This window comes from Amyelois transitella, chromosome 25, assembly GCF_032362555.1.
Source record: "Amyelois transitella isolate CPQ chromosome 25, ilAmyTran1.1, whole genome shotgun sequence".
Classification (NCBI taxonomy): Eukaryota; Metazoa; Arthropoda; class Insecta; order Lepidoptera; family Pyralidae; genus Amyelois; species Amyelois transitella.
Window position 1 is genome coordinate 6,864,919 of NC_083528.1, and position 26,978 is coordinate 6,891,896.

At 39.1% G+C, this 26,978-nt stretch overlaps 1 protein-coding gene across 2 annotated transcripts in view; it reads left to right on the forward strand.

The window, feature by feature from the left end:
* Positions 1-26,978, forward strand: part of LOC106136531 (talin-1) — a 76,672-nt gene that overhangs the window by 12,590 nt on the left and 37,104 nt on the right. The window contains exons 7-33 of one of the 2 annotated variants that reach the window (XM_060951568.1): positions 290-371; positions 1,337-1,505; positions 1,999-2,177; positions 2,808-2,963; positions 3,970-4,061; positions 4,756-4,841; positions 5,766-5,874; positions 5,951-6,019; positions 6,540-6,661; positions 8,398-8,502; positions 9,788-9,910; positions 10,806-10,920; positions 12,213-12,290; positions 12,776-12,897; positions 14,305-14,397; positions 14,800-14,958; positions 16,541-16,742; positions 17,338-17,459; positions 18,374-18,494; positions 18,782-18,859; positions 19,717-19,838; positions 20,376-20,468; positions 21,579-21,737; positions 23,007-23,205; positions 24,074-24,198; positions 25,857-25,971; positions 26,425-26,502. In XM_060951568.1, the coding sequence (XP_060807551.1) occupies positions 290-371; positions 1,337-1,505; positions 1,999-2,177; positions 2,808-2,963; positions 3,970-4,061; positions 4,756-4,841; positions 5,766-5,874; positions 5,951-6,019; positions 6,540-6,661; positions 8,398-8,502; positions 9,788-9,910; positions 10,806-10,920; positions 12,213-12,290; positions 12,776-12,897; positions 14,305-14,397; positions 14,800-14,958; positions 16,541-16,742; positions 17,338-17,459; positions 18,374-18,494; positions 18,782-18,859; positions 19,717-19,838; positions 20,376-20,468; positions 21,579-21,737; positions 23,007-23,205; positions 24,074-24,198; positions 25,857-25,971; positions 26,425-26,502 (3,273 nt within the window). The remainder of the gene's footprint in view (positions 1-289; positions 372-1,336; positions 1,506-1,998; positions 2,178-2,807; positions 2,964-3,969; positions 4,062-4,755; positions 4,842-5,765; positions 5,875-5,950; positions 6,020-6,539; positions 6,662-8,397; positions 8,503-9,787; positions 9,911-10,805; positions 10,921-12,212; positions 12,291-12,775; positions 12,898-14,304; positions 14,398-14,799; positions 14,959-16,540; positions 16,743-17,337; positions 17,460-18,373; positions 18,495-18,781; positions 18,860-19,716; positions 19,839-20,375; positions 20,469-21,578; positions 21,738-23,006; positions 23,206-24,073; positions 24,199-25,856; positions 25,972-26,424; positions 26,503-26,978) is intronic. The other variant, XM_060951569.1, reaches the window with a different exon arrangement.

Consider the following 26,978-nt stretch of genomic DNA (forward strand, 5'->3'; position numbering starts at 1 on the left):
AATTTTGAATTTTAAAGAGAGTTATGAATGTGGATGAAGCGAAGGAAGTATGCAAAGATCGTGGCAAGTGGAAAGATGTTGTCTCTGCCTACCCCTCCGGCAAAGAGGCGTGATTTTATGTATGTTTGTATGTATAAAAAGGGATTTCATAATTTTTATGTAACAAAATAAGTTTACATACATACATAAAATCACGCCTCTTTCCCGGAGGGGTAGGCAGAGACTACCTCCTTACCTACCTGCCTAAATAAGTTTACACTTGTCAAAAGAAAGATATTTTATTTCACAGCTTGTGAATTCGCCGGACTCCAGTGTCAAATCCAATATGGCGACTATCAAGAGGAGAAACATAAAACCGGCTATTTGGAACAGTGAGTAGAACATTATCACCGCCCTGCCACCCTGCTGTCATGCCACTAGCAGACAGATATTATGGATTTTCTATAGCTGACATCCTTACCTTAAGATACATCATCTTGCTCTTATTTATCATTCGGAGATGACATAGCTACGCGAGGAGTAACGGGTATCGCCAGCGCTACCCAGAATAACATAGAACAAATCATAATTTTTTCTAGTTATCATCTCAAAATCATTGTCAGGAAGACAATAAGATTTGAACAATACTATAATCCTACTTATTTCTACTCGAAAATCTCCATTTAGATCCTTAAATAAAAGCTAAAACACTAATATCTAATCTATACTAATATTATAAAGCTGTTTGTTTGTTTAAACGCGTTAATCTCAGGAACTACTTCGTCCGAACGGTTCGAATTGAAAAATTCATTTTACGTTGAATAGACCATTTATCGAATAAGGCTTTAGGCTATATAACATCACCTCTTGAGTGAAACCCTCAAGGATGAATAATTTTTCCCTTTTTAGGGTTCCGTACGTCTGAAAACAAAAACGGAACTCTTATAGGATCACTCGTGTGTCTGTCCGTCCGTCGCTTACAGTCAATTATCTCCGAATCTATTAGACCGATTAAGTTGAAATTTGGTACACATATCAATTCCTGTGACCCAAACACAGAGGTGTGACGTGAGCAGATGAAATCTGTATATGGGGGGTCATATTTGGGGGGGAAGGGGAATTCCATGATATTAAAAAGAAGTCCATGATATTAAAATAACATGGTAAATCACTCAATATTGTGCGTACCAACTTACATTTGCAGGTGGAATGTGTGGGAGAACATATTTTTAGTTACCACAAACAAATTTTTTTTTCACATGATGCCCTAAATAACTATTCCACGCGGAAGAAGTTTCGGACACAGCTAGTCCTAAAATAAAAGCTAAAACACTAATAATCACGATTTTCCAAATAGCTACAAAGAATTACTGCCCGACAATATGGCGAACAGAAGCGGGCTGGAGAAGAAGATCCTCAAGGAATATCAGAAGCACCAGGGTCTGAGCGATCTGGAAGCGAAGCACTTGTACACCAAGACCGCCAGGGAGCTGCCCACTTACGGCGTCACATTTTTTGTTGTAAAGGTTTGAAGGAATTATCTCACAAATTTATCAAATTCAACCATTAACCGGCTGGTGGTTTTCTGGGTTGCGTGCTTTCTAGATAAGCGGAGGAAGAAGGGTCTACCTTATGACTGCTATCGAGTAGTAGAATATTAAAGGATTTGCAGACGTTAGCCATCTGATCTTCGTAACCCAACTTGGTTTAGAACGTCGTTCGTTCATCATGAAACGTCTTGGGTTCTTCACGATTCAAGATAAGGACCTAAACAACATATGAGATGAGATTTTAACTCAAAAAATATTCGTAAAACACTAGGTACTACATCCAACTCGCCTTGCAAGCTTAGTGACCGATGCTTATACTTCAGCAGTGGGGCTGTTCATTAGACTGATGACACTTGGACCATTTTGAATACGACGATCATTATCAATTCCCATATTTACTCCTCTTTTCTGAGTCATCCTAAGTCTTTAAATGGTGAGTTTATATATTTTACTGATACGTTTTCATCAGGAGAAACAACAAAAAGGCAAGAAAAAGCTGGTGCCTCGTCTGCTTGGCATCAGCGCCAACGCCGTCCTGCGGCTGGACGAGGAGACCAAGGAGATCCTGCAGGCGTGGCCGCTGACCCAGGTCAAGTCGTACCAGGTCGGGAAGTCGCACACTTTCACCCTCAACTTTGGGGATTACAGGTGTGGTTTTATCTTATTTTTAAGAGCTACGCAAAAGCTGTAAGTTCCTTTGAAATACATCATGCCTAATAATGTATTTCAAAGGGACTTATCAGATCGTGATGAAATTTTGCCCTTGCTGATTATAAAAGCCTATTAAGGGAAAGGCTGTCAAACATGTTATTTTTCTTTTAGGCGATAGGCTAGCAACCTGTCAATTTTAATTAACAGCTGAATCTATCAGTAACCCTGTAAAGGGTAAGGCCGTGATATAATTATGTATGTATGCATGCACTTTCTTCTAATACCTATTTTATTGTGATATACAATATTATTGTGGATTTCTTGATCATAAAATTAGGATGTCACATCTTCTGGTCAATAGTTCTCTAAAAGTTTTGTGGAGTACTGGTTAAGTCTGGGAAAATAAATTTTGTGACTTTCCTATCTGTTGGGATGACCAAAAAGGAAAAATAACACATAACATTACATTTCGAATCCATAACATCATCTATATATATTCTCTTGGGAGTCTTACTTCCACATTTTTGTTAATGAAAGCATAAGTTAAAAGAAGTAATTCGATGCCAGCATTCTCCAGGAGTCACCAGGAGGAGACAATGATAACATAATACCAAAAATTTGTTATAGTGACAAGGAGTATTGTGTAAAAACCAACGACGCAGTTCGCATCAGGGACATCCTGCAAGGCTACATCGACATCATAGCCAAACGATTAGCGGGGGCTCGGAACATCAACATGAACGACGGCCATGCTGTCATGGAGGACAGTGTACAGATGGCCAGGTCAGTGTACCGGGGTTGGAGATATTATTATAAAACTTCTAATGACATATCTATTACTAGAACTATCTGGCAACTGGATTTGTAACCATAATCCACCATAACACGTGTTGTGCCGTGTGGTTCCCGGCACCAATACAAAAAGAATAGGACCACTCCATGTCTTTCCCATGGATGTCGTAAAAGGCGACTAAGGGATACCTATGCTTACAAACTTGGGATTCTTTTTTAGGCGATTGGCTAGCAACCTGTCACTATTTGAATCTCAATTCTATCATTAAGCCAAATAAATGAACGTGGCCATTCAAGACTATTGGCCCTGTCTACCCCGCAAGGGATATAGACGTGACCATATATATACGTGTTGTATTTACTTGCAAAGTTTGCCGAGGCCCGACCAGACAGAAGTCGCTTTATGTAGTAAACCTTAGTCTTAACTTCTTAGTCAAACACTCTTGTCAGAGTGGTCGTGGTTGCGCAGACGAGGTACCTATACGGGGAGGTGTTCGGCGGGTAATCCTTAGGGTGGTGGTATAACATGGGTACGACCTAAGGTGACATGATGATACTATAGAGAAGTGATAACGCCACGTTTTGAAACAGTTTTCAATTACTTTGCATACATACATACAAACATGTGGTCACGTCGTCTTGAGGGGGCCGACGTCCCTTGAGGGGTAGACAGAGCCAACAGTCTTGAAAAGACTGAATGGCCACGTTCAGCTATTTGCCTTAATGATAGAATTGAGATTCAAATAGCGATAGGTTGCTAGCCCATCGCCTAAAAAAGAATCCCAAGTTTGTAAGCTTATTCCTTAGTCGCCTTTTACGACATCCATGGGAAAGAGATGGAGTGGTTCTATTCTTTTTTTGTATTGGTGCCGGGAACCACACGGCAATTACTTTGTATGTTTTCAATCGCCTTTTTTGAAATAACTAGACAGTATTTAGTGGTATGCACAACTTTACTTTGGCTGAAATAAATGAATAACATGAGTTTTAATTTCAGAGCTCATATTATTCAGCACGTGAAGAATAATCCTTCGAAAATCGTCGAAGAGACTTTCGTGGGACCCACGAAGATCTTGTCATACGTCCCAGGTAATGAAAAGGACTTATTAGCCTTTAGTCTTCTGTAGCTTCTAGATTTTTTGCTTCTGTTTCTAAATGAAAGAAATTATGGCAAAGTCGAGAGATATCAGAGGAATCTTCTTCTTTCTCCTGGCGTTAGGTAGCACTGGTAACAATCTCAGCTTTCTGCAGAGGTGCCTGGAATGCGCCTTTACGACCACGTCCCTGGATTGGGTGAGTCAGGTTTTTATACGAAGCGATACCTATCAGACCTTCGCAACCTTTGCAGGGGAACTTAACTCATATTACAAAATCAAGAGAAATCAGGCGAATCTCTGGAAGAAAAATCTACGTCCATGGTAAACTTGTCTAAAAGAGCATTTAGGGCTCCTATATTAAGGGTCTAGCATTAATGTTTGTCGATTTTCATTATTATATCAAATATATCCAACTAATAACTAGTATTTTAGTGAAGTACCGTGTGGTTCCCTTGATTTTAGAATATGACCACTTAATTATTTTTCCATGGATATCGTCAAAGGCGACTAAGGGATAGGCTAATAAACTTAGAGTTCGATGAGCTAGCAATCTACCAATATTTGAATCTCAATTCTCTAATGAAGCCACACAGCTGAATGTGGTCTTTCAGTCTTAGCGAGGTTGTTAGCTCTGTCTACCCCGTAGTGGACAAAGATGTGATAATACGTGTGTTATTTATGTTCAGGTCAGCCAGTGAGCCAGGGTACGCAGCTGGTGACGGTTCAGCAAATGATCATCAGCAACACGATGAGCAACCAGCAGTACACTATTGTGAGTTTCATAATGTAAATAATTATAGGAAAGTGTGCCGTGTGGTTCCCGGCACCAATACAAAAAAGAATAGGACCACATCATCTCTTTCCCATGGATGTCGTAAAAGGCGACTAAGGGATAGGCTTACAAACTTGGGATTCTTCTTTTAGGCGATGGTTTAGCAACCTGTCACTATTTGAATCTCAATTCTATCATTCAGTCAAATAGCTGAACGTGGCCATTCGGTCTTTTCAAGACTGTTGGCTCCGTCTACCCCGCAAGGGACATAGACGTGACCATATGTGTATGTATGTTATAGGAAAGATATTTACGTGATAGTTTGGGATCGACGGTTGAGTCATGAGTGAGTGAGAGAATGAATGAAAGCAGGTTAGCACGACAATTATACAAGTGAGTTAAGTGTAAATAAAAATATTGGAATGGGAAGGCCTAGATGAACAATTTTGATCAAATCAGGGCACGTTGTGGCGAATAGACAGGTCAACTTTAAAACCGACAAGTTTGCATGAAAATTTGCAGAATGTATTATGAAACAAATAAGAAAGCAGGGATCGTGGCAAATGGTAAGATGTAATCACTGCTTCCATTGAATAAGCGTGGTTACCATCTAAGAATTATAAGTTAGTAAGGAAATTGAAATAAAAATTGAAACCTTTAGCCATAGAACGACTATACATACATACATAAAATCACGCCTCTTTCCCGAAGGGGTAGGCAGAGACTACATCTTTCCACTTGCCACGATCTTTGCATACTTCCTTCGCTTCATCCACATTCATAACTCTCTTCATGCAAGGTTTCGGGTAGAACGTTTGTAGAGTATTTGTCTGTCTGTCTGTATATTTCTCATGCAAACACTATTAATTGAATAATTAGAGACTTAGTATTTTCCGATTCCCATGATCAAACTCATCTTTGCAGACTGGCGAAGTGGCGCACCGCAAGGGAGTGTCTTTGGACTTCGTGAGAAAACTCAACAAAATGAACTCCAACTCGGTGAAGGTCGTCAACTTGATCAACACTGAGGAAGGTAAGTGGAAAATTACTCATTTTTAATTTATGATCCTTCTCTTCATTAATAAATACTTTATTTGATTTTTTTATAGGTTCAAATCGAGACGAAATTAGAAATACAGTGAGCGGTATGGAAAGTGACATGCCTTTAATTATTTCTGGTAAGTAAATATCTTCCTTTAATACGAAACATACATACATAAAATCACGCCTTTTTCCCGGAGGGGAATCCTCTGCATACTTCCGTCGCTTCATCCACATTCATAACTCTCTTCATGCAAGCTCGGGAGTTTCGGGTACTCTTGACCTGACCCTTTGCCAGGACGTCCTTAATTAAGGATAATTTGAGCAAGATACATTCGTCTAGGTCTTCCCATTCCGACCTTTCCCTCCACACTCTCCTTGTATATCTGTTTAGTTAACCTGCTTTTATTCATCCTCTCCACATGACCAAACTATCTTAACATACCCTTTTCTATTCCTGTAACAACATCTTCTTTTGCACATGACGACATTTTGTAAAAGCAGGTCAATTGGAAAGAGTTCTATCTTATATTATATCATATTATTCACTAATATTACATATATAAATTTTTCTAAATGTCAATACAATCATTAAGCGCATAACTACGTGGCTTCCTTGTAGAGCACAAATAGGTACGTGATATGTTGAATTCACAGGTATTAACGAGACGGTGAAGAAGGACTTGGATGATGGAACGAGGAAGAGAATGCTGGACGAGTTGCAAGAACTCATCGACTGCATGAACTCGCTTACTCAGCACGTGAATAGCCCAGAAATCGTAAGCCAAGTGAATTGCCCTTCATACGCATCGGTAGATAATGTTTTAGGCTGATGCTGGCCACTTGAAAAAAAAAAGAATGTTGAAAGAAATTCAAATTTTGGCGCGTAATTTTTTTACCAAACACGATAATAGCACTGTTTAGAGTTGTATATTTTTTAGAGTATATTTATTTTTAAACGGTTTTATTTAGCTCACCCCGTTTGTTTTATTTATTCTTGGGTCAAATTTAGTAATTCAAATTTCACCCTCTTCCTGTCAACCGATTAATCTGAAATTTTGTATACACTTTGGATTTTGGTGACAATATAATTATGTTTATTCATTATCATTATAAATTCAAGATGGCCGCCGTTACAAAATGGCGGATAATTTAGGTTTCATTAATCCCATCAATATGGGTATCAAATGAAAGGGCTCAACAAGCAGAATACAATATACTATAAAAAATTGAAATCCAAGATGGCGGCCTCTACAAAATGGCGGATAACTTAGGTTTTATCAATCCCATCAACATGGGTATCAAATGAAAGGTCTCAACAAGTAGAATACAATTTACTATTCAAAATTAAAATCTAAGCAGTGGGATAAAATGTAGCCTATGTTACTCCTGAAGGTTAAGTCTATCCCTGTGCCAAATTTCATTCAAATCGGTCCAGTAGTTTTTGAGTTTATTCGTTACAAAAACAAAAAAACTAAAAACTAGAAAATAAAAATAGGTAAAAAAACTTTTTAAGTTAAACGGTTTTATGTTAAACATACATTGCAATGTTTAATATAAATGTACTAAAAACCAAAAAATAATAAAATAGATACAGTCGTGGGAATTATAAACATATGCATAGACTAGACTAAAATAAAACCGTGGGGCACGTCAATTGTCTACAAATTATAGACTTAATGTGCGATAGAAGAATCGTTTAATTCGTCGTTAGGCAGTTGGCCCGCAGACGGTGCGCAAATTACTTACTATTTTGCTGGCTAGCGAGGAATCGTTTCACTGCTCGTAGTTTGTCTTTAATCGTTCTATCCTAAATAAAATCCTAATTATAGTGTAACATTACAAAACAAACATTTTAATCAACGATTGTAGACAATTGACGTGCCCCACGGTTTTATTTTAGTCTAGTCTATGCATATGTTTATAATTCCCACGACTGTATCTATTTTATTATTTTTTGGTTTTTAGTACATTTATATTAAACATTGCAATGTATGTTTAACATAAAACCGTTTAACTTAAAAAGTTTTTTTACCTATTTTTATTTTTAAAATCTAAATCATCTTATTAAACTTAAGACAGAATAAATTAGGTAATTACATAGGATCCAAAATATGTGTCGTATAGATGTTACTTATTGTGACGAGTATTTTGTTTGTGCCGTGTGGTTCCCGGCACCGATAAAAAAGAATAGGACCACTCCGTCTCATTCCCATGGATGTCGTAAAAGGTGACTAAGGGATAGGCTTTTAAACTTGGGATTCTTCTTTTAGGCGATGGGCTAGCAACCTGTCACTATTTGAATCTCAATTCTAACATTAAGCCAAACAGCTCATCGTGGCCTATCAGTCTTTTCAAGACTGTTGGCTCTGTCTATCCCGCAAGGGATATAGACGTGATTATATATAATTATGTATGTTTTTGTTATTCATTTCAGATTTCATTGAAAAGTTCTCAGATTCATGGACATTTTGAAAAATGTTTACTTGTGTTTAAAGTCATTCTGGTTTTCCAGGATTATGGCGCTACCTTGGAAGCAGCCAGCCGGGTAGCGGACGTCTCCACGAGGATGTACCTGGGCCTGGATCCAGTCACCAAGCGACGCAGCAACTTGATCAATGTATGCTTTTATGTGGTTTTTGTAAAGTTTGTAAGATTCAGGCTTCACTTCCTTTTACAAACATACGCTTTGTAGCCAAAAAATATTAACATACATACATAAAATCACGCCTCTTTCCCGGAGAGGTAGACAGAGACTACCTCTTTCCACTTGCCACGATCTCTGCATATTTCCTTCGCTTCATCCACATTCATAACTCTCTTCATGCAAGCTCGGCGGTTTCGGGTACTTTTGACCTGACCCTTTACCAGGACGTCCTTAATTTGATCAAGATACGTTCGTCTAGGTCTTCCCACTCCGACCTTTCCCTCCACACTTTCCTTGTATATCTGCTTAGTCAACCTGAAATATTAAACAGAAATATTGAACAGAATATTTTACGGCATGTGAAGGTTTTACATATTTCTTTACTGTATATCGCTTTAAAGTCTGTTGTAGGCCAAATGTTATTTATACTCTACTAGCTGTGCCTGCGACTTCGTCCGCGTGGAATATTATTTTGGGCATCATTGAACCTCTTGAGCATGAATAATTTTTCCCGTTTTTTCACATTTTCCATTATTTCTTTTCTCCTTATAGTTGCAGCGTGATGTAATATAACCTATGACCTTCCTAGAATAATGGTCTGTTCAACGCGAAAAGAATTTTTCAATTCGAACCAGTAGTTCCTGAGATTAGCGCGTTCCAACAAACAAACAAACAAACTCTTCCGCTTTATAATATTGCTAAAGATACGCTAAAGAAACTTAATTTTTCTTTTGGAATGAGCAAAATTAAAACTAAAACCTACTTATAAAAAAGAAAAACCAAGATGATTATAAACTAAAATTAAATTTAGATTTTGTACAGTCTCTGCATAGATTCAACTTTCCCAGTGTGTCCAGAAGTCTGGCAGCAGTGCTATTGATTCTTTGACCCATTATAATTTCTAGCCCTCCGGTCACTAGATACCACAATCAGCAATTCAATTCTCACATTCACATTTCACACATATAATCACGTCTATATCCCGTGCGGGGTAGACAGAGCTAACAGTCTTGAAAAGGCTGATAGGCCACGTTCAGCTATTTGGGTTAATGATAGAATTTAGGTTCAAATAGTGACAGGTTGCTAGCCCATCACCTAAAAAAAGAATCCCAAGTTTATAAGCCTACCCCTTAGTCGCCTTTTACGACATCCATGGGAGAGAGATGGAGTGGTCCTATTCTTTTTTCTGTTGGTGCCGGGAACCACACGGCACCAATTCAATTCTCCTTTAATTTTTTTTTTATGATAATGATTTTAGATGTCACGACAGAGTTTCATTGAAGATGAGAAAATGGATGCCAACCTTCGAAGAGCATCTTTCATAGCAGCGTCAGCGGGCGCTTGCAATGCGGTTGACGAAGCCATCGCTATCATGAATCAGGTAGGTGGTATAATTTTATTTTTAATTTTCTTAAAAGCAACTTATTGGGCCCTAGTTACCGGTAATTTCGTCCGCGTGAACAAAGAAAATGATAAAAATTTACAAGGATAAACGTTTTGATGTTATTTCAATGTATGAGCTTTCATTACTCTAAAATTTAATGGAGATAATTTGCGACATTCTGACTGAGTGGTTTTAACGTGAAAGTGTTTTTAAGTGTTTGTCAAACACACACAAAGCACACTATCCATATTTATAATTCACATAATCCCAGGCGGTTCAACTCTGAAATCGGACGTTGGATACCCATGTTGAATAGGCATATTAGCTTTTGAATTGATAAAATACCCAAAGACAAGACTAAATACTATTCAAATCTTTCACCAAGCAAACGCCTCTTATTTGAAATTCCCTCCCATCATCTCTCTTCTCCGAAACATATAACTTGGGGATTTTCAAGGCAAGAGTGAATAGGCATTATTTATTTAAACTTTATGCACGTAAAATGTGGAACAGCTGGACTTAGTGCATATTACTACTCCATCTCTCTCCCATGGATGTCGTAAAAGGCGACTAAGGGATTCTCTTTTAGGCGATGGGCTAGCAACCTGTCACTATTTGGATCTCAATTCTATCATCAAGCCAAACAGCTGAACGTGGCCGATCGGTATTTTCAAGACTGTTGGCTCTGTCTACCCCGCCAGGGATATAGACGTGACCATATGTATGTATGTAGGTGGACTTAATGCCACAAGGCATTGTCTGCCAGTCGCACCTTTGGACCGAACTGAGGATGGATGCATTATTTGAGCTTGCATGCACCACCTTAGGCCTCATCTTGCTTACCACCAGGTAGATTGTGGTGAAACCTGGTAAAAATCTTTTCTTTAACCAGGTTTACAAGGGTCCAGAGCTAACATCATCAGAGGGTGAGGACTTGGAGCGGGCAGCTCGCGACATGATGAGGAAACTGAATGGAGCGGTCGCGCTGTTTCTTACTGCTCATGCCGGTACAGTATAGCTTCATATCCTCATTTTACATACATACATATGGTCACGTCTATATCCCTTGCGGGGAAGACAGAGCCAACAGTCTTGAAAAGACTGAATGGCCACGTTCAGCTATTTGGCTTAATGATAGAATTGAGATTCAAATAGTGACAGATTGCTAGCCCATCGTGTAAAAACGTATCCCAAGTTGTAAGCCTATCCCTTAGTCGCCTTTTACGACATCCATGGGAAAGAGATGGAGTGGTCCTATTCCTTTTTTGTATTTGATGCTGAGAACCACACGGACTCCTTATTTTAATAAAAAATAAGTACGGTACTTATATAGATAAATATATTGAAGTTATGATATGGGTTAGGTTTACCTGCAAAGGTTGTGGAGGTCAGACGGGAGTCGCTTCGTGTAAAAATCTCACTCAGTCAATCCAGGATCCATGGTCAAAGTAGTAAGTCAAGGTCAAAGGAGTATGCACTCCGGGCTTCTCTCCAGAGAGGTGAGGATGCAACCAGGACTAAAAGCCAGGAGGATGAAGACTTATATATATAAATAATCCAAGACCCAGGCCAATCAGAGATAGTTCGTTTCCCATCATGCCCTGACCAGGATTCGAACCCGGGACCTACTTTATCGCAGACAAGTGCACTGCCGTTGCACCACAGAGGCCGGCAAATGACCAAATTTATTTTATTTTTGTATGTTTTTTTTCTTGGAGATATAGTGACAGGAATAGAAAAGGGAATGCTTAAATGGTTTTGGTCATGTCGAAAGGATGATTGAATGCAGGTTGACTAAGCAAATATACAAAGGAAGTGTGAAGGGACTGTTGGAGTGGGAAGGCCTAGACGAACGTACCTTGATCAAATCGGAGACGTTCTAGCAAAAGGTCAGGTCAAGAGTACCCGAAACCGACGAGCTTGCATGAAGAGAGTTATGAATAAAGCGAAGAAGTATGCAGGGATCGTGGCAAGTGGAAAGATGTGGTCTCTGCCTACCCCTTCGTAACCCGTAACCCCTACCCCTAATGTATGTATGTGTTTTTTAATTTGCATACATACATACATATGGTCACGTCTATATCCCTTGCGGGGTAGACAGAGCCAACAGTCTCGAATAGACTGAATGGCCACGTTCAGCTATTTGGCTTAATGATAGAATTGAGATTCAAATAGTGACAGGTTGCTAGCCCATCGCCTAAAAAAGAATCCCAAGTTTATAAGTCTATCCCTTAGTCGCCTTTTACGACATCCATGGGAAAGAGATGGAGTGGTCCTATTCTTTCTATTTAATTTGCAGACCCCGAAAATGTGGACTACGCCGCGGCCGTCACTTCAATGAATACCATCAAAGAGTTGATCACAGAATTAGCGCAAGGTATGGTACCTACATCGCAAATGAGCGTCAGTGGTCGATTCGGTAAGGTGCTTGGTCAAAACGCTGTTGCGCATAAAGGCACAGGTTCGAATCCCACCTCGGCCATATCAATGACTATTTTCGAAGTTATGTACATTAGTTTGAATACTTATCAATGTGTACAGACGTGACTACATACATATGGTCACGTCTGTATCCCTTGCGGGGTAGACAGAGTCAACAGTCTTGAAAAGACTGATTGGCCACGTTCAGCTATTTGGCTTAATATTAGAATTGAGATTCAAATAGTGACAGGTTGCTAGCAAATCGCCAAAAAAAGAATCCCAAGTTTGTAAGTCTATCCCTTAGTCGCCTTTTACGACATCCATGGGAAAAAGATGGGGTGGTTCTATTCTTTTTGTATTGGTATCGTGAACCACACGGCACATAGACGTGACTATATGTATGTATGTTCCATTGTAAGCATGTCTAAACTTGGTTGGCAGACACCCAGGCCCTGGCCAGCATGAGAGAAGCCTCCTCGAAGCAGGAACTGATTGATGACGTCAACAAACTGTGTGACGTCACCAGGCTCGTCTGTTCCCTTACCGGATGCACGGATCATCAGGTAAATACATACATACATAAAATCACGCCTCTTTCCGGGAGGGGTAGGCAGAGACTACCTCTTTCCACTTGCCGCGATACCCTGCTTACTTCTTTCGCTACATCCATATTCATAACTCTCTTCATGCAAGCTCGGCGGTTTCGGGTACTCTTGACCTCACTCTTTACCAGGACGTCTTTAATTTGATCAGGTAGTCTCTGCCTACCCCTCCGGGAAAGAGGTGTGATTTTATGTATGTATGTAGATTTAAGTGATGTGTCGTCAATGGGTGATACCTTTTATCCAATTTTGAAAATAAATCTATTCTATTCTATTCTACGAGAAATGTACAGTCGAGAAAGCAACAAAAATAGGTACATTTATGCTCTATTTTTTTTACCACTGCATGTCTTCCATGGTCAAATTATGATTCGAACATAAAAACTTATCTACTCGCTTAAGAAGCTCTTAAAGTTATTGATATTTAAAAAATATTGGATCAATAAAAAATACCGGTCAAGTGTGAGTCGGGCTCGCGCACTCAGGGTTCCGTACCATCATCACATAATTACATACCTACATACATATGATCACGTCTTTATCCCTTACGGGGTAGACAGAGCCAACAGTCTCGAAAAGACTGATAGGCCACGTTCAGCTATTTAGCTTAATGATAGAATTGAGATTCAAATAGTGACAGGTTACTAGCCCATCACCTAAAAGAATAATCCCAAGTTTATAAGCCTATCCCTTAGTCGCCTTTTACGACATCCATGGGAACGAGATGGAGTGGTCCTATTCTTTTTTTTTATTGGTGCCGGGAACCACACGGCACTCACATAATCACATAATTTGTGAAAATTATAGCTTTCCAGCTATCACGGTTTATGAGATACATCCAGGCGACGGACAGACGGAGAGACAGACTAACAGCGGAGGCTTAGTAATACACTTTTACCTTTTAGCTACGGAATCATAAAAAAACAATTTGTATAGTGGACGTGGCCTATCAGTCTTTTTAAGACTGGTGGCTCTGTCTAACCCGCAAGGGATATAGACGTGATTATATGTATGTATGTATGTATAATGGACGGAGAGGCAGACTAAAAGCGGAATAGTAGTAATAAGCTTTTACCTTTTAGCTACGGAATCCTTAAAAAAGCAATATCTTCTTATATATAAAATTCTCGTGTCACAATGTTTGTCTCTGTACTCCTCCGAAACGGCTTTACCGATTTTAACCAAATTTTGCATGCATATTCAGTACGTCTGAGAATCGGTTAACATCTATTTTTCATACCCCTAAGTGTTAAGGGTTGTCCACCCTTAACAATTTTTTTTTAACTAGAAATTACTTATATGGCAAAACAACGTTTGCCGAGACAGCTAGTTGTATATATAGATATTTTATTTCTGTTGTTTCCCTAGAAATTGCTTGATGTGACCAACGCTTATGGTCCAGTAGCTGATAAACTGATTTTCATGTTCGGCCGCGGTCGGAGAGACGACCACGACAGCAGGGTAAGCCATTGTGTGTTCCAGATTTTATAGAACATACAGACATACATATATCCCTTGCGGGGTAGACGGCGCCGACAGTCTCTAAAAGATTGATAGGCCACGCTACCACCATCAGCTATTTGGTTTAATTTATTTTTTGTTCGTGGTGGAAATATTTTGTATATTGTCTGATTTTTATTTTTTCTCTTTCCTATGGATGTCGTAAACGCCAACTAAGGGATAGGCTTACAAACTCGGGATTCTTTTTTTACGCGATGGGCTAACAACCTGTCACTATTTGAATCTCAATTCTATCACTAAGCCAAATAGCTGAACGTGGCCCATCTGTATTCAAGACTGTTGGCTCTGTCTACCCCACATGGAATATAGACGTGACCGTATGTATGTATGTATGATTTTTAGATCGTCGACTTAGCTAAAAAAGTGGTAGAGAAGACATCTCTGCTGCTGACCAAAGCTAATGAGTTGACCAGCTTGGTGCCGAGTCCTCAAGCTGAACACCTGGACGAAGCTGGTGTGCAGTGTGCTGGGGCAGCCAGTGATCTGCTGTCTTGTGCTATGGTAAGATCAATGACATCAGAGAACATACATACATACAGGGTGACATTTAAAACAACTGCATCCTTCTAAACATAGACTATACCCATGCTTCTGAGCCGTTTGAGCCTATTTTTATTTAAATTAAACGTCACCATTTTCACATTTAAAAAACCCTTAAAAACTTCTTCACACGCTTTATTAAAGACCAATACTACAAAAAGAAATTAAAACAAAACTAAAAAATAAATGTCTGAAAAATAAATTATTTTTCTAGTATCAACATCAAGTAAAGTACCCACAGAGTTGTCGAGATCGCTCAGCTGAATGAATTGTGTCGTTGACCTCTGAATCTTACGCGTCGCTTTTCCGCCGGCCGGGGTGAAATGACGTATTTAGGATCGTGGATTTTGATACTTTTATTTTTTTTAGTACTTTCTGAAATATGAACCGATATTTTTCTTTTAACGTTATTAAATATCCTTTAGATGAGTACACTTAACAGTTTAATTTATGCAGGTGAATTAAAAGTCACCCTGTATAATCATGTCTTTAGCCTAAGCCTTTGAAAAAATGATAGATTAAGATGATAATGACTTATAGTCAGACAAATTAAGTGTGCCGTGTGGTTCCCGGCACCAATAATAAAAAGAATAGGACCACTCCATCTCGTCCCCATGAATGTCGTAAATGGCGACTAAGGGAAAGGCTTATAGACTTGGGATTCTTCTTTTAGGTGATGGGCAAGCAACCTGTCACTATTTGAATCTCAATTTTATCTTTAAGCCAAATAGCTGAACGTGGCCCATCAGACTTTGCTAGACTGTTGGCTCTGTCTACCCCGCAAGGGATATAGACGTGATTATATGTATGTATGTATGTATGTTGATGATCTCTGTCGGAACTTGTTTTGATAGAAATTAAAACTGCACTTTCTGAAATAACTCACTGAACTCATATTTTTAGTATGTGGTTCATACATTACGTATTAATCCATGACATTATTAAAAGTGAAATTATATACATTTTACATTGTAACATATCCGCTAGCATGGCTCGGCTGGCTGTGCATAGGGGCGTTTTGGTCCCGACATTAATGTATGGGAGTGAAAGTTGGGTATGGCAAAAGAAGCACGAAAGCAGAATAAATGCAGTGGAAATGAGAGCGTTAAGGAGTATGATGGGTGTGAAATTGAGTGACCGGATAAGGAACAGCGTGATAAGGGAATGTTTTGATGTGAAAGAAGATGTAGTTACAGGAATAGAAAAGGGTATGTTGAGATGGTTCGGTCATGTGGAGAGGATGAGTGAAAACAGGTTGACTAAGCAGATATACAAGGAGAGTGTGGAGGGAAAGGTTTGAGTGGGAAGACCTAGACGAACGTATCTTGATCAAATTAAGGACGTCCTGGTAAAGGGTCAGGTCAAGAGTACCCGAAACCGCCGAGCTTGCATGAAGAGAGTTATGAATGTAGATGAAGCGAAGGAAGTATGCAGAGATCGTGGCAAGTGGAAAGAGGTAGGTCTCTGCCTACCCCTCCAGGAAAGTGGCGTGATTCTATGTATGTATGTTTGTATAATTTTACAAAAACAAATATTCTTCCAGCTAACTTCCTCCTGCATCCACGAGCCTCATTGCCAAAGCGCATTGACGGCATCGGCTGAAACCCTGGCTTCGGCTGTTCAGAAACTCTTGATTGCCTCTAAACCAGCTGTTGACGGTCCAGATATGAGACATCATGGTGATGATATGAAGCAACTGAGCTTGGAACTAGCTAAAGCTTTGGACGCATTGAAAAATTTTTATGGTAATGTATTAGAACCACTTGCCTGGTCGTGGTAGCGTTGTCACTTCTCTCGACATGAGCACGTTTAATCCAAAAGCATGACTTTAAAAGATTTTCGGAGATATGTTCGGCTGTTTGTTTTTCTTAGTAATCCTTAATTTTCTTTGATATTCATGAAAGGAGATAACATACATACATATAGTCATCTCTATATCCCTTACGGGGTAGACAGAGCCAACAATCTTGAAAAGGCTGATACGTTTAGCTTTTTGGTAGATAGAATTGAGATTCAAATAGTGACAAGTTGCTAGCCCATCGCCTAAAAGAAGAATTCCAAGTTTTGAAGCCTATCCCTTAGTCGCCTTACACGACATCCATGGGAAAGAGAAGGAGTGGTCCTATTCTTTTTTTTTATTGGTGCCAGGAACGACACGATGCGGAAATTTTGGCAACACAGAAATTTGCTGGAAACCAGCGGTTAGTAACTGGAATAAATCATACTAAAGTTTTCTGTTACGAAAGGTTACACTACTTTTAACGCCAACCTTACTTCAGAAAGTGACTGATTGTTGTGCTATCGACCGAATAGAGGAATCTTAATCTCCTAAATTTTTAGGTAATGACGATCGCGTGAATTCTGATCCAGACTTAGCAAAGGATCCACAAAGACTGAAATTCATCATGCGTCTCGCAGAAACCGGAAAAGACTTGGAAGAGGCTGAGAAAGAAATGTATAAGGTTTGATAATAGATCGTTTTTCCCTTTGTTCACTTTCTTTTACAATTTCCACTTTCTTTAATATTTTTACCTCCTTCATTTTTTGTAACAATTTTACATTTTTCACTTTATTACATTCTTGATTTTTTTTTAATATTTTTACATTCTTCTCTTTCTGTAATACTTTTAACTTCTTTTCTTTCTTCAACATTTTACATTCTTCACTTTCTATAACAGTTTTACCTTCTTCACTTATCTTGTTTATTTCTTCCATATATTCTTCTCTTCCATCTTTAATTTCTTAATTTATGTAAGTTTTATAATAAGCGGCATATCAAATAAAAAACTTACTAATCGTATAAATATGAAAGTGTGTTTGTTTGTTCATCTCTTTGAAATTTTGTATATATATGATATGAACATAATTATACACGCTGGTGGAGTCGTGGGTGATAGTATATACCTATAATGGTGGAACATTAAAATAAGATTTGTACACTATATAAAAATTTAAGGACACTAAGTGGACGGTTTCCAATCATAATAAAATTTGTAAAAGAAAGTTATAACCTGAAGAGAGTTATGAATGTGGATGAAACGAAGGAAGTATGCAGAGATCGTGGCAAGTGGAAATAGGTATTCTCTGCGTACCCCTCCGGGAAAGAGGCGTGATTTTATGTATGTATGTATTGTTTTATGTATGTATGTACATTGTAGACAATGTGCATTCGTCCATGATTAAGATTAAAGAGATCTATATTTGTATATTGACATTCGATGAAAATGCTGCAGTGTAGTTTGTTCCGCCGCTTCTTCTACACATGCGCTTTGGAAGCGGTAGTAGTTTTAATTAGATTTAAGTGATGTGACGTCAATAAGTGATACCTTGTATCCAATTTTGAAAATAAATCTATTCTATTCTATTTGTATTCCAGTCTTCAACCATCAGCAAACTGGACCACAACCCGGTGATCGTGGCCATGCTGGAGAAGAATCTGGCGAAAAGAATAGAAGAATACAATGCTGGTGTCGCTGCCTTGCTGCTCGCTGTCACTGGTATGTTACATACATACATATGGTCACGTCTATATCACTTGTGAGTTAGACAGAGCCAACAGTCTTGAAAACAGTGGCAGGCCACGTTCAGCTTGGCTTAATGATATAATTAAGATTCGAATAGTGACAGGTTGCTAGCGCTTCGCCTAAAAGAAGACTCCCTAGTTTGCTTTTACCTTAGTCGCCTTTAACGACATTCATGGGAAAGAGATGGATTGGTCCTATTCTTTTTTTGTATTGGTGCCGGGAACCACACGGCACAATGTAATTCTGGAATCCTATTTCAGATCGCGACAACTCAGATTACGCAGCAGCCGACGCAGCTTTGGTAACTGTTAATGATTCGATGACAGGAATTTTAAGAGGTAACTTAGTAATTTTAAGTCTTACATACCTTCTCTTTGAGTCAAAATGGCATATTGTATTTTAATGATATTGTGCTAAATAAAACCAACTTATGTCAACTCCTTCTTCTGGTTTTAGTCCCGGTTGAATCCTCAACACTCTGGAGAAGAGCCCGGGGTATGCCTTTGACCACGGATCCTGGATTGGGTGAGTCAGGTTTTTACACGAAGCGACTCCCGTCTGACCTCCGCAACCTTTGCAGGGGAACCTAACCCGTATTGGATCGATCATGGTTACACAAAGGGTCAGGTCAAAAGTACCCGAAACCGCCGAGCTGGCATGAAGAGAGTTATGAATGTGAATGAAGCAAAGGAAGTATGCAGGGATCGTGGGAAGTGGAAAGAGGTAGTCTCTGCCTACCCCTCCGGGAAAGAGGCGTGATTTTATGTATGTATGTATGGTTACACATCTAGTTGCCTGAATGTGTAGCGTTAGAGCAGCTGTTAGTATTTAAACTAATGTACTACTGTATTGGTACATGGTTGACGTGGGATTTGAACCTGTAGGAACAACTGGGCACATAAAACAGCAAGTATTAAAAAAATACATACATACATATAATCACGTCTATATCCCTTGCGGGGTAGATAGAGCCAACAGTCTTGTAATGACTGATAGGCCACGTTCAGCTATTTGGCTTTAAGATAGAATTGAGATTCAAATAGTGACAGGTTGCTAGCCCATCGCCTAAAAAAGAATCCCAAGTATGTAAGCCTATCCCTTAGTCGCCTTTTACGACATCCATGGGAAAGAGATGGAGTGGTCCCATTCTTTTTTTCTTTTGATTATAAAAATCAATCCAAACTTTTTTTAACAGACACCAAATCTCTGGCCGCCAGTAAAGACGAAGTCACAAGGAGAACCTTGTTGGAAGATGTGAGGATACTTTGCGAGTCAACCCGCGGGATATGCGCTGGAGCATGCTCCAATAATATGACAGTTAGTATTTTTATTTGCGGTAGGAAATGAGATTTTTACATGACAGGGTCAAAAAGTCTTGAAAATACTGATAGGTCACGTTCAGCTTTGGCTTAATGATAGAATTGAGATTTGAATATTGACAGGTTGCTAGCTCATCGCCTAAAAGAGGAATCCTAAGTATAGAGATAAGCCTATCCCTTAGCAGCTTTTTACGACATCCGTGGGCAAGAGATGGAGTGATCGTATTATTTTTTCTATCAGTGCCGGGAACCACACGGCAAATGAGAATGAAATTTATAATTAGCCAAATATTTAAGAGTCTATATCCCTTGCGGTGCGGACACAATAATCTTGATGAAGTGATCACCTCACCTTATTTCCAGTGCGCCATGCATTTTGATTTAGCATTTTGATTGTTGTCTTTCTCGTAGATTAGTGAACCTATTAATTTGAAATTTTAACCACGTTGGATCATAGCTCAATTGCACAGGTCTTCTTACCGTAAGAACATCGGTTAGTATTCAATGATTTATTGACCATAATGATTTATTTCAGGAATTGAACGACACAGCTGGTGACCTTGCCATCACAGCTAGCAAATTGTACTTCACGTTCAAACCAGCGGTTTCTGCTGAGAAAGAGCAACAGGTATTTTAAGTTCTTCCAGTATATAGATAATAATATAGATAATACAAATAATATAGATAAAATAGACATTGATGAATTGAGAGAGTCCGTGTTCGAATCTGTAAGGTGGCCGTTTAAAAATTCCTGATGCGCAGAAAGGCACATGGTCAAATCCCACCTCGGCCTAGTATCAATGACTATTTTCGAAGTTATGTACATTAGTTTGAATACTAACCGATGCTCTTACGGCGAGGGAAAACATCGCGAGGAAATCTGCACATTCAGGCAACGCGATGTGTAGCCATGATCGATCCAATACGGGTAAGGTTTCTCTGCAAAGGTTGCGGAGGTCAGATGGGAGTTGTTTCGGGTAAAACCTGACTCATCCAGTCCAGGATCCATGGTCAAAGGCATACTCCGGCTTTCTCTATGTTGATATCTCTTCTCAAATATACTTTCTCAAATATACCTACTTAATATATTATCCTCGACGTATTGTGACGGCCTTTGTGGCGCAGCGGTGGTACGCTTGTCTGTGACACCGGAGGTCCCGGGTTCGAATCCCGGCCAGGGCATGATGAGAAAACAACTTTTTCTGATTGGCCTGGGTCTTGGATGTTTATCTATATAAGTATTTATTATCGTATCGTTGAGTTAGTATCTCGTAACAAAGTCTCGAACTTACTTCGAGGCTAACTCAATCAGTGTAATTTTCCCGTAGATATATATTTATTTATGGTTCCTGTATGATTCCTTGAAATTCACCATGGTTAGCTGTCTCGAATTGTTACGAGTAGCCTAATAAATACATACATACATACATACATACATGCATACATAAAATCACGCCTCTTTCCCGGAGGGGTAGGCAGAGACTACCTCTTTCCACTTGCCACGATCCCTGCATACTTCCTTTGCTTCATCCACATTCATAACTCTCTTCATGCAAGCTCGGCGGTTTCGGGTACTTTTGACCTGACACTTTACCAGGACGTCCTTAATTTGATCAAGATATGTTCGTCTAGGTCTTCCCACCCCGACCTTTCCCTTCACACTCTCCATGTATATCTGCTTAGTCAACCTGTTTTCATTCATCCTCTCCACATGACCGACAAATAAATACATTTACAGATATTAGATATAGCAACAGCGGCTTGCACCAAAGCTTCTCAAATGTTATCCACCGTGTACCAACTAGCAGAAGAGGCTGATGCTGCAGTTGGTAATGTCCTGGATGCTCAAGGAGCTACCACTGCTGATGGCGCGAAGACTTTACTCACCTGCGCTCAGGTAATGTGCATTATGTAAAATATTGTAGGAAGGTTGCTCAGGTTATGGGAAGAAGAGATATTCAGAGATCGTATAAGTGTGTCGACTGCATATTTCCTGACACATACATACATACAGTCACGTCTATATCCTTCGAGGGACGTCTACGTCTACGTCTAAAAACCTATCCCTTACTCCTCTTTTCCATGGAAAAGGGATGGAGTGGTTCTATTCTTTTTCTATTCGTGCCGGGAACCACACGGCGTATTTCCTGACGGTTTCATTAAAAAGAAAGATAGATAGGAAGTCAATTCAGTTAGCAGAGGAGGGCTTTGATGGAGCAGCTGGAGAAGTGGTTGATGCCCGAGGAGTATACCGCTGCTGGTGAAGCGAAGACTTTACTTGTACTCAAATAAAGTAAAGAATCCCCATGGAGCACGACTTCAATAGCAACTCGCAAGTCCTTACAAAAAAGAAAATGAAGAAATCGACATAAAAAGAAACACGAACGTACCTTTATCGAGCAGAATCACGTCATAATAACTTAAAAACTTCTCAATTTTCGAGGATCGTCTTCGTTTTTCGTCGTTCGTCGAGGATGCATGTCTCTTGGTTCATTGAATTATTATTTCCTTTTTTGGGGTATATAGCATTTAGTCTTAAGGTCCGAATTATGGATCAGTTTCAGTTGTTTCATCTCAGCTCACTCAGGAAGCGAAGCACTGCCCTTGACATGTCGTGTAGTCACTCACTTTGCTCAGGAATTCACTCTCATAGATGTAATGCCACTACACTTTAAATAGGAGATGGCGTTTCATCAGCTTCCATTTATGCTTCGCTCGGTAACAACTGTCACTGCCGTGTGGTTTTCGTCACTTTAGAGTAGAACCACTTCATATCTTTCCTATGGATGTCGTTAAAGGCTGCTATTGGATAGGCTTATATATTTGGAATACCTCTAGTAGGCGATGTGCTAGCCAGCTGTCACTATTTTAATCTCAATTCCACAATAAAGCCATTCAGCTGAATATGCATATGAATTATCTGTGACACCGAAGGTCCCGGGTTCGAATCCCGGTCAGGGCATGATGAGAAACGAACTTTCTCTGATTGGTCTGGGTCTTGGATGTTTATCTATCTACGTATTTATTGTAAAATATAGTATCGTTGAGATAGTATCTCGTAACACAAGTCTCGAACTTACTTCGAGGCTAGCTCAATCTGTTTAATTTGTCCCGTATATATATATTTATTATTATTTATTTATTATATATATTTATGTACTTTCAGCTCACAGCCGCTAGCATCAACAACCCATCCAGCCAATCAGCCCTCATCCGTGCAGCAGACTTTCTGTCCACCTCTTCCTCTGAACTCTTGGACATCAGCTCTAAGATTGATAACCCTCTGGTAGACCACATCCGTAAGGAACATAAGGAGTTACAGGATGAGTTGGCGAGGTTGAGGAAGGCCTGTCCTGGTGTTAAAGGTAACTGTATCCACTTTTATCAGTTCTTAAATCGACCTTGTGCTAACCATGAGAACATTTACAAAAAACCATTTGGTGACGGTCTAGATTTTTGGATAATTATGAGGGTGTTAGATGATTTTCCAAATTTATTACAAATTTATTACAATCTCCTCCTTTTTCTAATTTGTCAAAAAAAGATGCATTTTCATACATATGTGTTGGCGTATAGTATCGATGCTCTTTTGGGATCAAGTCTGTTTCCAATTTGGGTCATTTGAAATTTCTATATGATACATTTCCTGTCTTATGTATACCATATTTAGACTTGCATGCATTTAGTATATTATAACTGATATTAAAGTTTTACGTTGCGTTAAATAATAGTGCCGTGTGGTTCCCGGCTTATAAATTTGGGATTCTTCTTTTAGGCGATGGGCTAGCAACCTGTCACTATTTGAATCTCAATTCTATCTTAAAGCCAAACAGCTGAACGTGGCCATCAGTCTTTTCAAGACTATTGGCTCTGTCTTCCCCGCAAGGGATATAGACGTGATTATATGTATGTATGTATAAATAATACAGGTATTAAACGTACAAGTACTTTATTTTATCTCGGAAGTTTCGAATCGTGTTACAATGATCCGCGGTCACCGAGCCACTGAGAAACTTTTTCGTCTCAGTAGTTCAACTTTTCGGGAGGATTGTACTAAGTTGAACTACTGAGAAAAAAAAGTCTAACTAGTTCAACGATTGAACTGACCAATTGAACTAGTGGGAACTAGCCAGCGGGCGGCTAGTTCTAGACTAGACCGCTCCGTCTGCGGGCAGAATGTTCTTCTACCGCCAAATTGTTAACACGCCAACAACTGTCACAATACACTTACAGATTCTGGTGTATTTCTAGAAGGAACTGGAAGGTCGGCAGAAGAAGAACAACATCGTCTTAATCTGGAGAAGTCTACTGCCGATGCCAGACGACGGGTGGTTGAAATCGAGAACGAAATAGACAAGGTCAGTGTACACATCATTAACGTTATAGAGGTCAGAAGGCTTCATGTTAAATCCTTATTTAATCCAGGATAAATGGCGCACACCGTTCTCATCTCCAGAGAAGTGAAACTAGGACTTACGCCAGGAGGAAGAACAAGAGAGGAATTGGTCTTTGACGAATCTCGTGTTCTGTTCTACATACTTATATACATATAATCACGTCTATATCCCTTGCGGGGTTGACAGAGCCAACAGTCTTAAAAAGACTAATAGGCCACGCTCAGCTATTTGGCTTAATGATAGAATTGAGATTCAAATAGTGACAGGTTGCTAGCCTGTCGCCTGAAAGAAGAATCCCAAGTTTATAAGCCTGTCCCTCAGTCGCCTTTTACGACATCTATGGGAATGAGATGGAGTGGTCCTATTCTTTTTTCTTATGGTGCCGGGAACCACACAGCTGTTCTGTTCTAGAATGGACATAATCGAGATAAATCATTAGAAGAATGACGGCCTCTATGGCGCAGCGGTAGTGCGCTTGTCTGTGCCGTCGGAGATCCCGAGTTCGAATCCCGGCCAGGGCATGATGAGAATTTTTTTCTAATATGCTTGATTCTTGGATGTTTACTTATCGTAATCGTAACACAAGTCTCGAACTTACTTCGAGGCTAACTTAAACATTTATTTATATATTTACATACATACATACATACATATGATCACGTCTTTATCCCTTACGGGGTAGACAGAGCCAACAGTCTTGAAAAGACTGATAGGCCACGTTCAGCTGTTTGGCTTAATGATAGAATTATTATCATTATCATTTATATATTTACTAGCTGCAAACGTTGTTTTGCCAATTTTTAAGTAATTTCTAATTAAAAAAATGTTAAGTGTGGACAACCCTTATCACTAAGGGGTATGAAAAATAGATGTTGGCCGATTCTCAGACTTACTCAATGTGGTCACAAAATTTCATTAGAATCGGTCAAGCCGTTGCGGCGGAGTACGGCAACGGACATTGTGACACGAGAATTTTTATATATGATTTATTTATTTACATATTTATGTACACAGAAAACAGGTTCTGCTTATTTCTACCGGCTGACCCAAGACTATTTAAGACAATTTTTTTATCATACTTATTACTAATTGTTGCCCGCGAATACGTCCGCGTAAATTTCGATTCGAAACAAGCTTTAAATGTTTTTATGAGTTAAAACAAAGCAATTAGTCAAAGTTTTAAGTAAATCGGTTCAGTACTTTCGGAGTTAAGCGTGATCATACATACAGACAGACAGACAAAAAATATATAATTAATATAAAAAAAATATATATATTTTGCTTTCTATTATTCATTTTAAGTGTCCCTCTATCCATTTCAGTCAAAAATACTAAATGTACAGAAAAAATATTTTTACTGTTTTATTATATGTATGTATAGATTTATTTATTTACTTAATGATGATTCAATCTCGTAGGCAAATTGCAATCTGGAATAGGGAAAGAGTAGAGAAGAATAGAGCAATTCTTACATTTTGCTATTTTTTACCTGAAAGGAAGTATGCAGAGATCGTGGCAAGTGGAAAGAGGTAGTCTCTGCCTATCCCTCCGGGAAAGAGGCGTGATTTTATGTATGTATGTATGTAAAATTAGGGAATAATTCATGTTTCCTTCTTTAGCCTTTCCATGAAAGTCTGCCTAAAGGCAAGATAGTGCTGGCTCGCCAACAACAGCTAAGCGATGCTATGAGCAAGCTCAGTTCCGCTATAGCTGCCCTCACAGCTGCCACTGCAGGTAACGCCTTATCTTTGATGACATGTATTTTTAGGGTGTTTTAAAATAATTTACATATAAAATTATAAATTATTTTAAAATTAAAATGGAGTTAATATTGGGAACTTACGCTCCACTTTACGCTATCGACAAAAGTTAGCTCTTAAATGTAAGAAGAAGAAAATAGTGCCGTGTGGTTCCCGGCAACAATGCAAAAAAAAGAATAGGACCACTCCACCTCTTTCCCATGGATGTCATAAAAGGCGACTAAGAGGCTTACAAACTTGGGATTCTTTTTTAGGCGATGGGTTAGCAATCTGTCGCTATTTGAATCTCAACTCTATCATTAAGGCTAAGAGCTGAATGTAGCCTATCAGTCTTTTCAAGACTGTAGGCTCCGTGTACCCCGCGAGAGATATAGACGTGATTATATGTATGTTTGTAATATGCCACATATGTGTACGTCTTTTCTAGATCCAGATGATGTTGATTACCTAGCAGCTAATGAGGCTATGACAACTATCACGGAGTTAATGCCGCTTGTCGTCATTGGTGAGATATTATTTTTATGTGCCGTGTGGTTCCCGGCACTAATAAAAATAAAGAATAATACCACTCCATCTCTTTCCCATGGATGTCGTGAAAGGCGACTAAGGGGTGGGCTGATAAACCTGGGATTCTTCTTTTAGGCGATGGGCTAGCGACCTGTCACTATTTGAATCTCAATTGTATCATCAAGACAAACAGCTGAACGACCTATCAGTCTTTTCAGACTGTTGGCTCTGTCTACCCCGCAAGGAACACAGACGTGACTATATATGTATGTATTCTTATTTTTGGTATTTTTGGGTCATTTTTTATTTCTTAAGAACTCAAAATAATTTTTAATAGTTATTGGCTTTTACTAGCTGCTTGACCCGCGCGAATTTAACGCCACCTACAAAAGAATACACAAATCCCACGGGAACTACAGATTTGATCGGGACAAAAAGTCCTTCTCCTGACTCTTAATTTTATATATATCTATA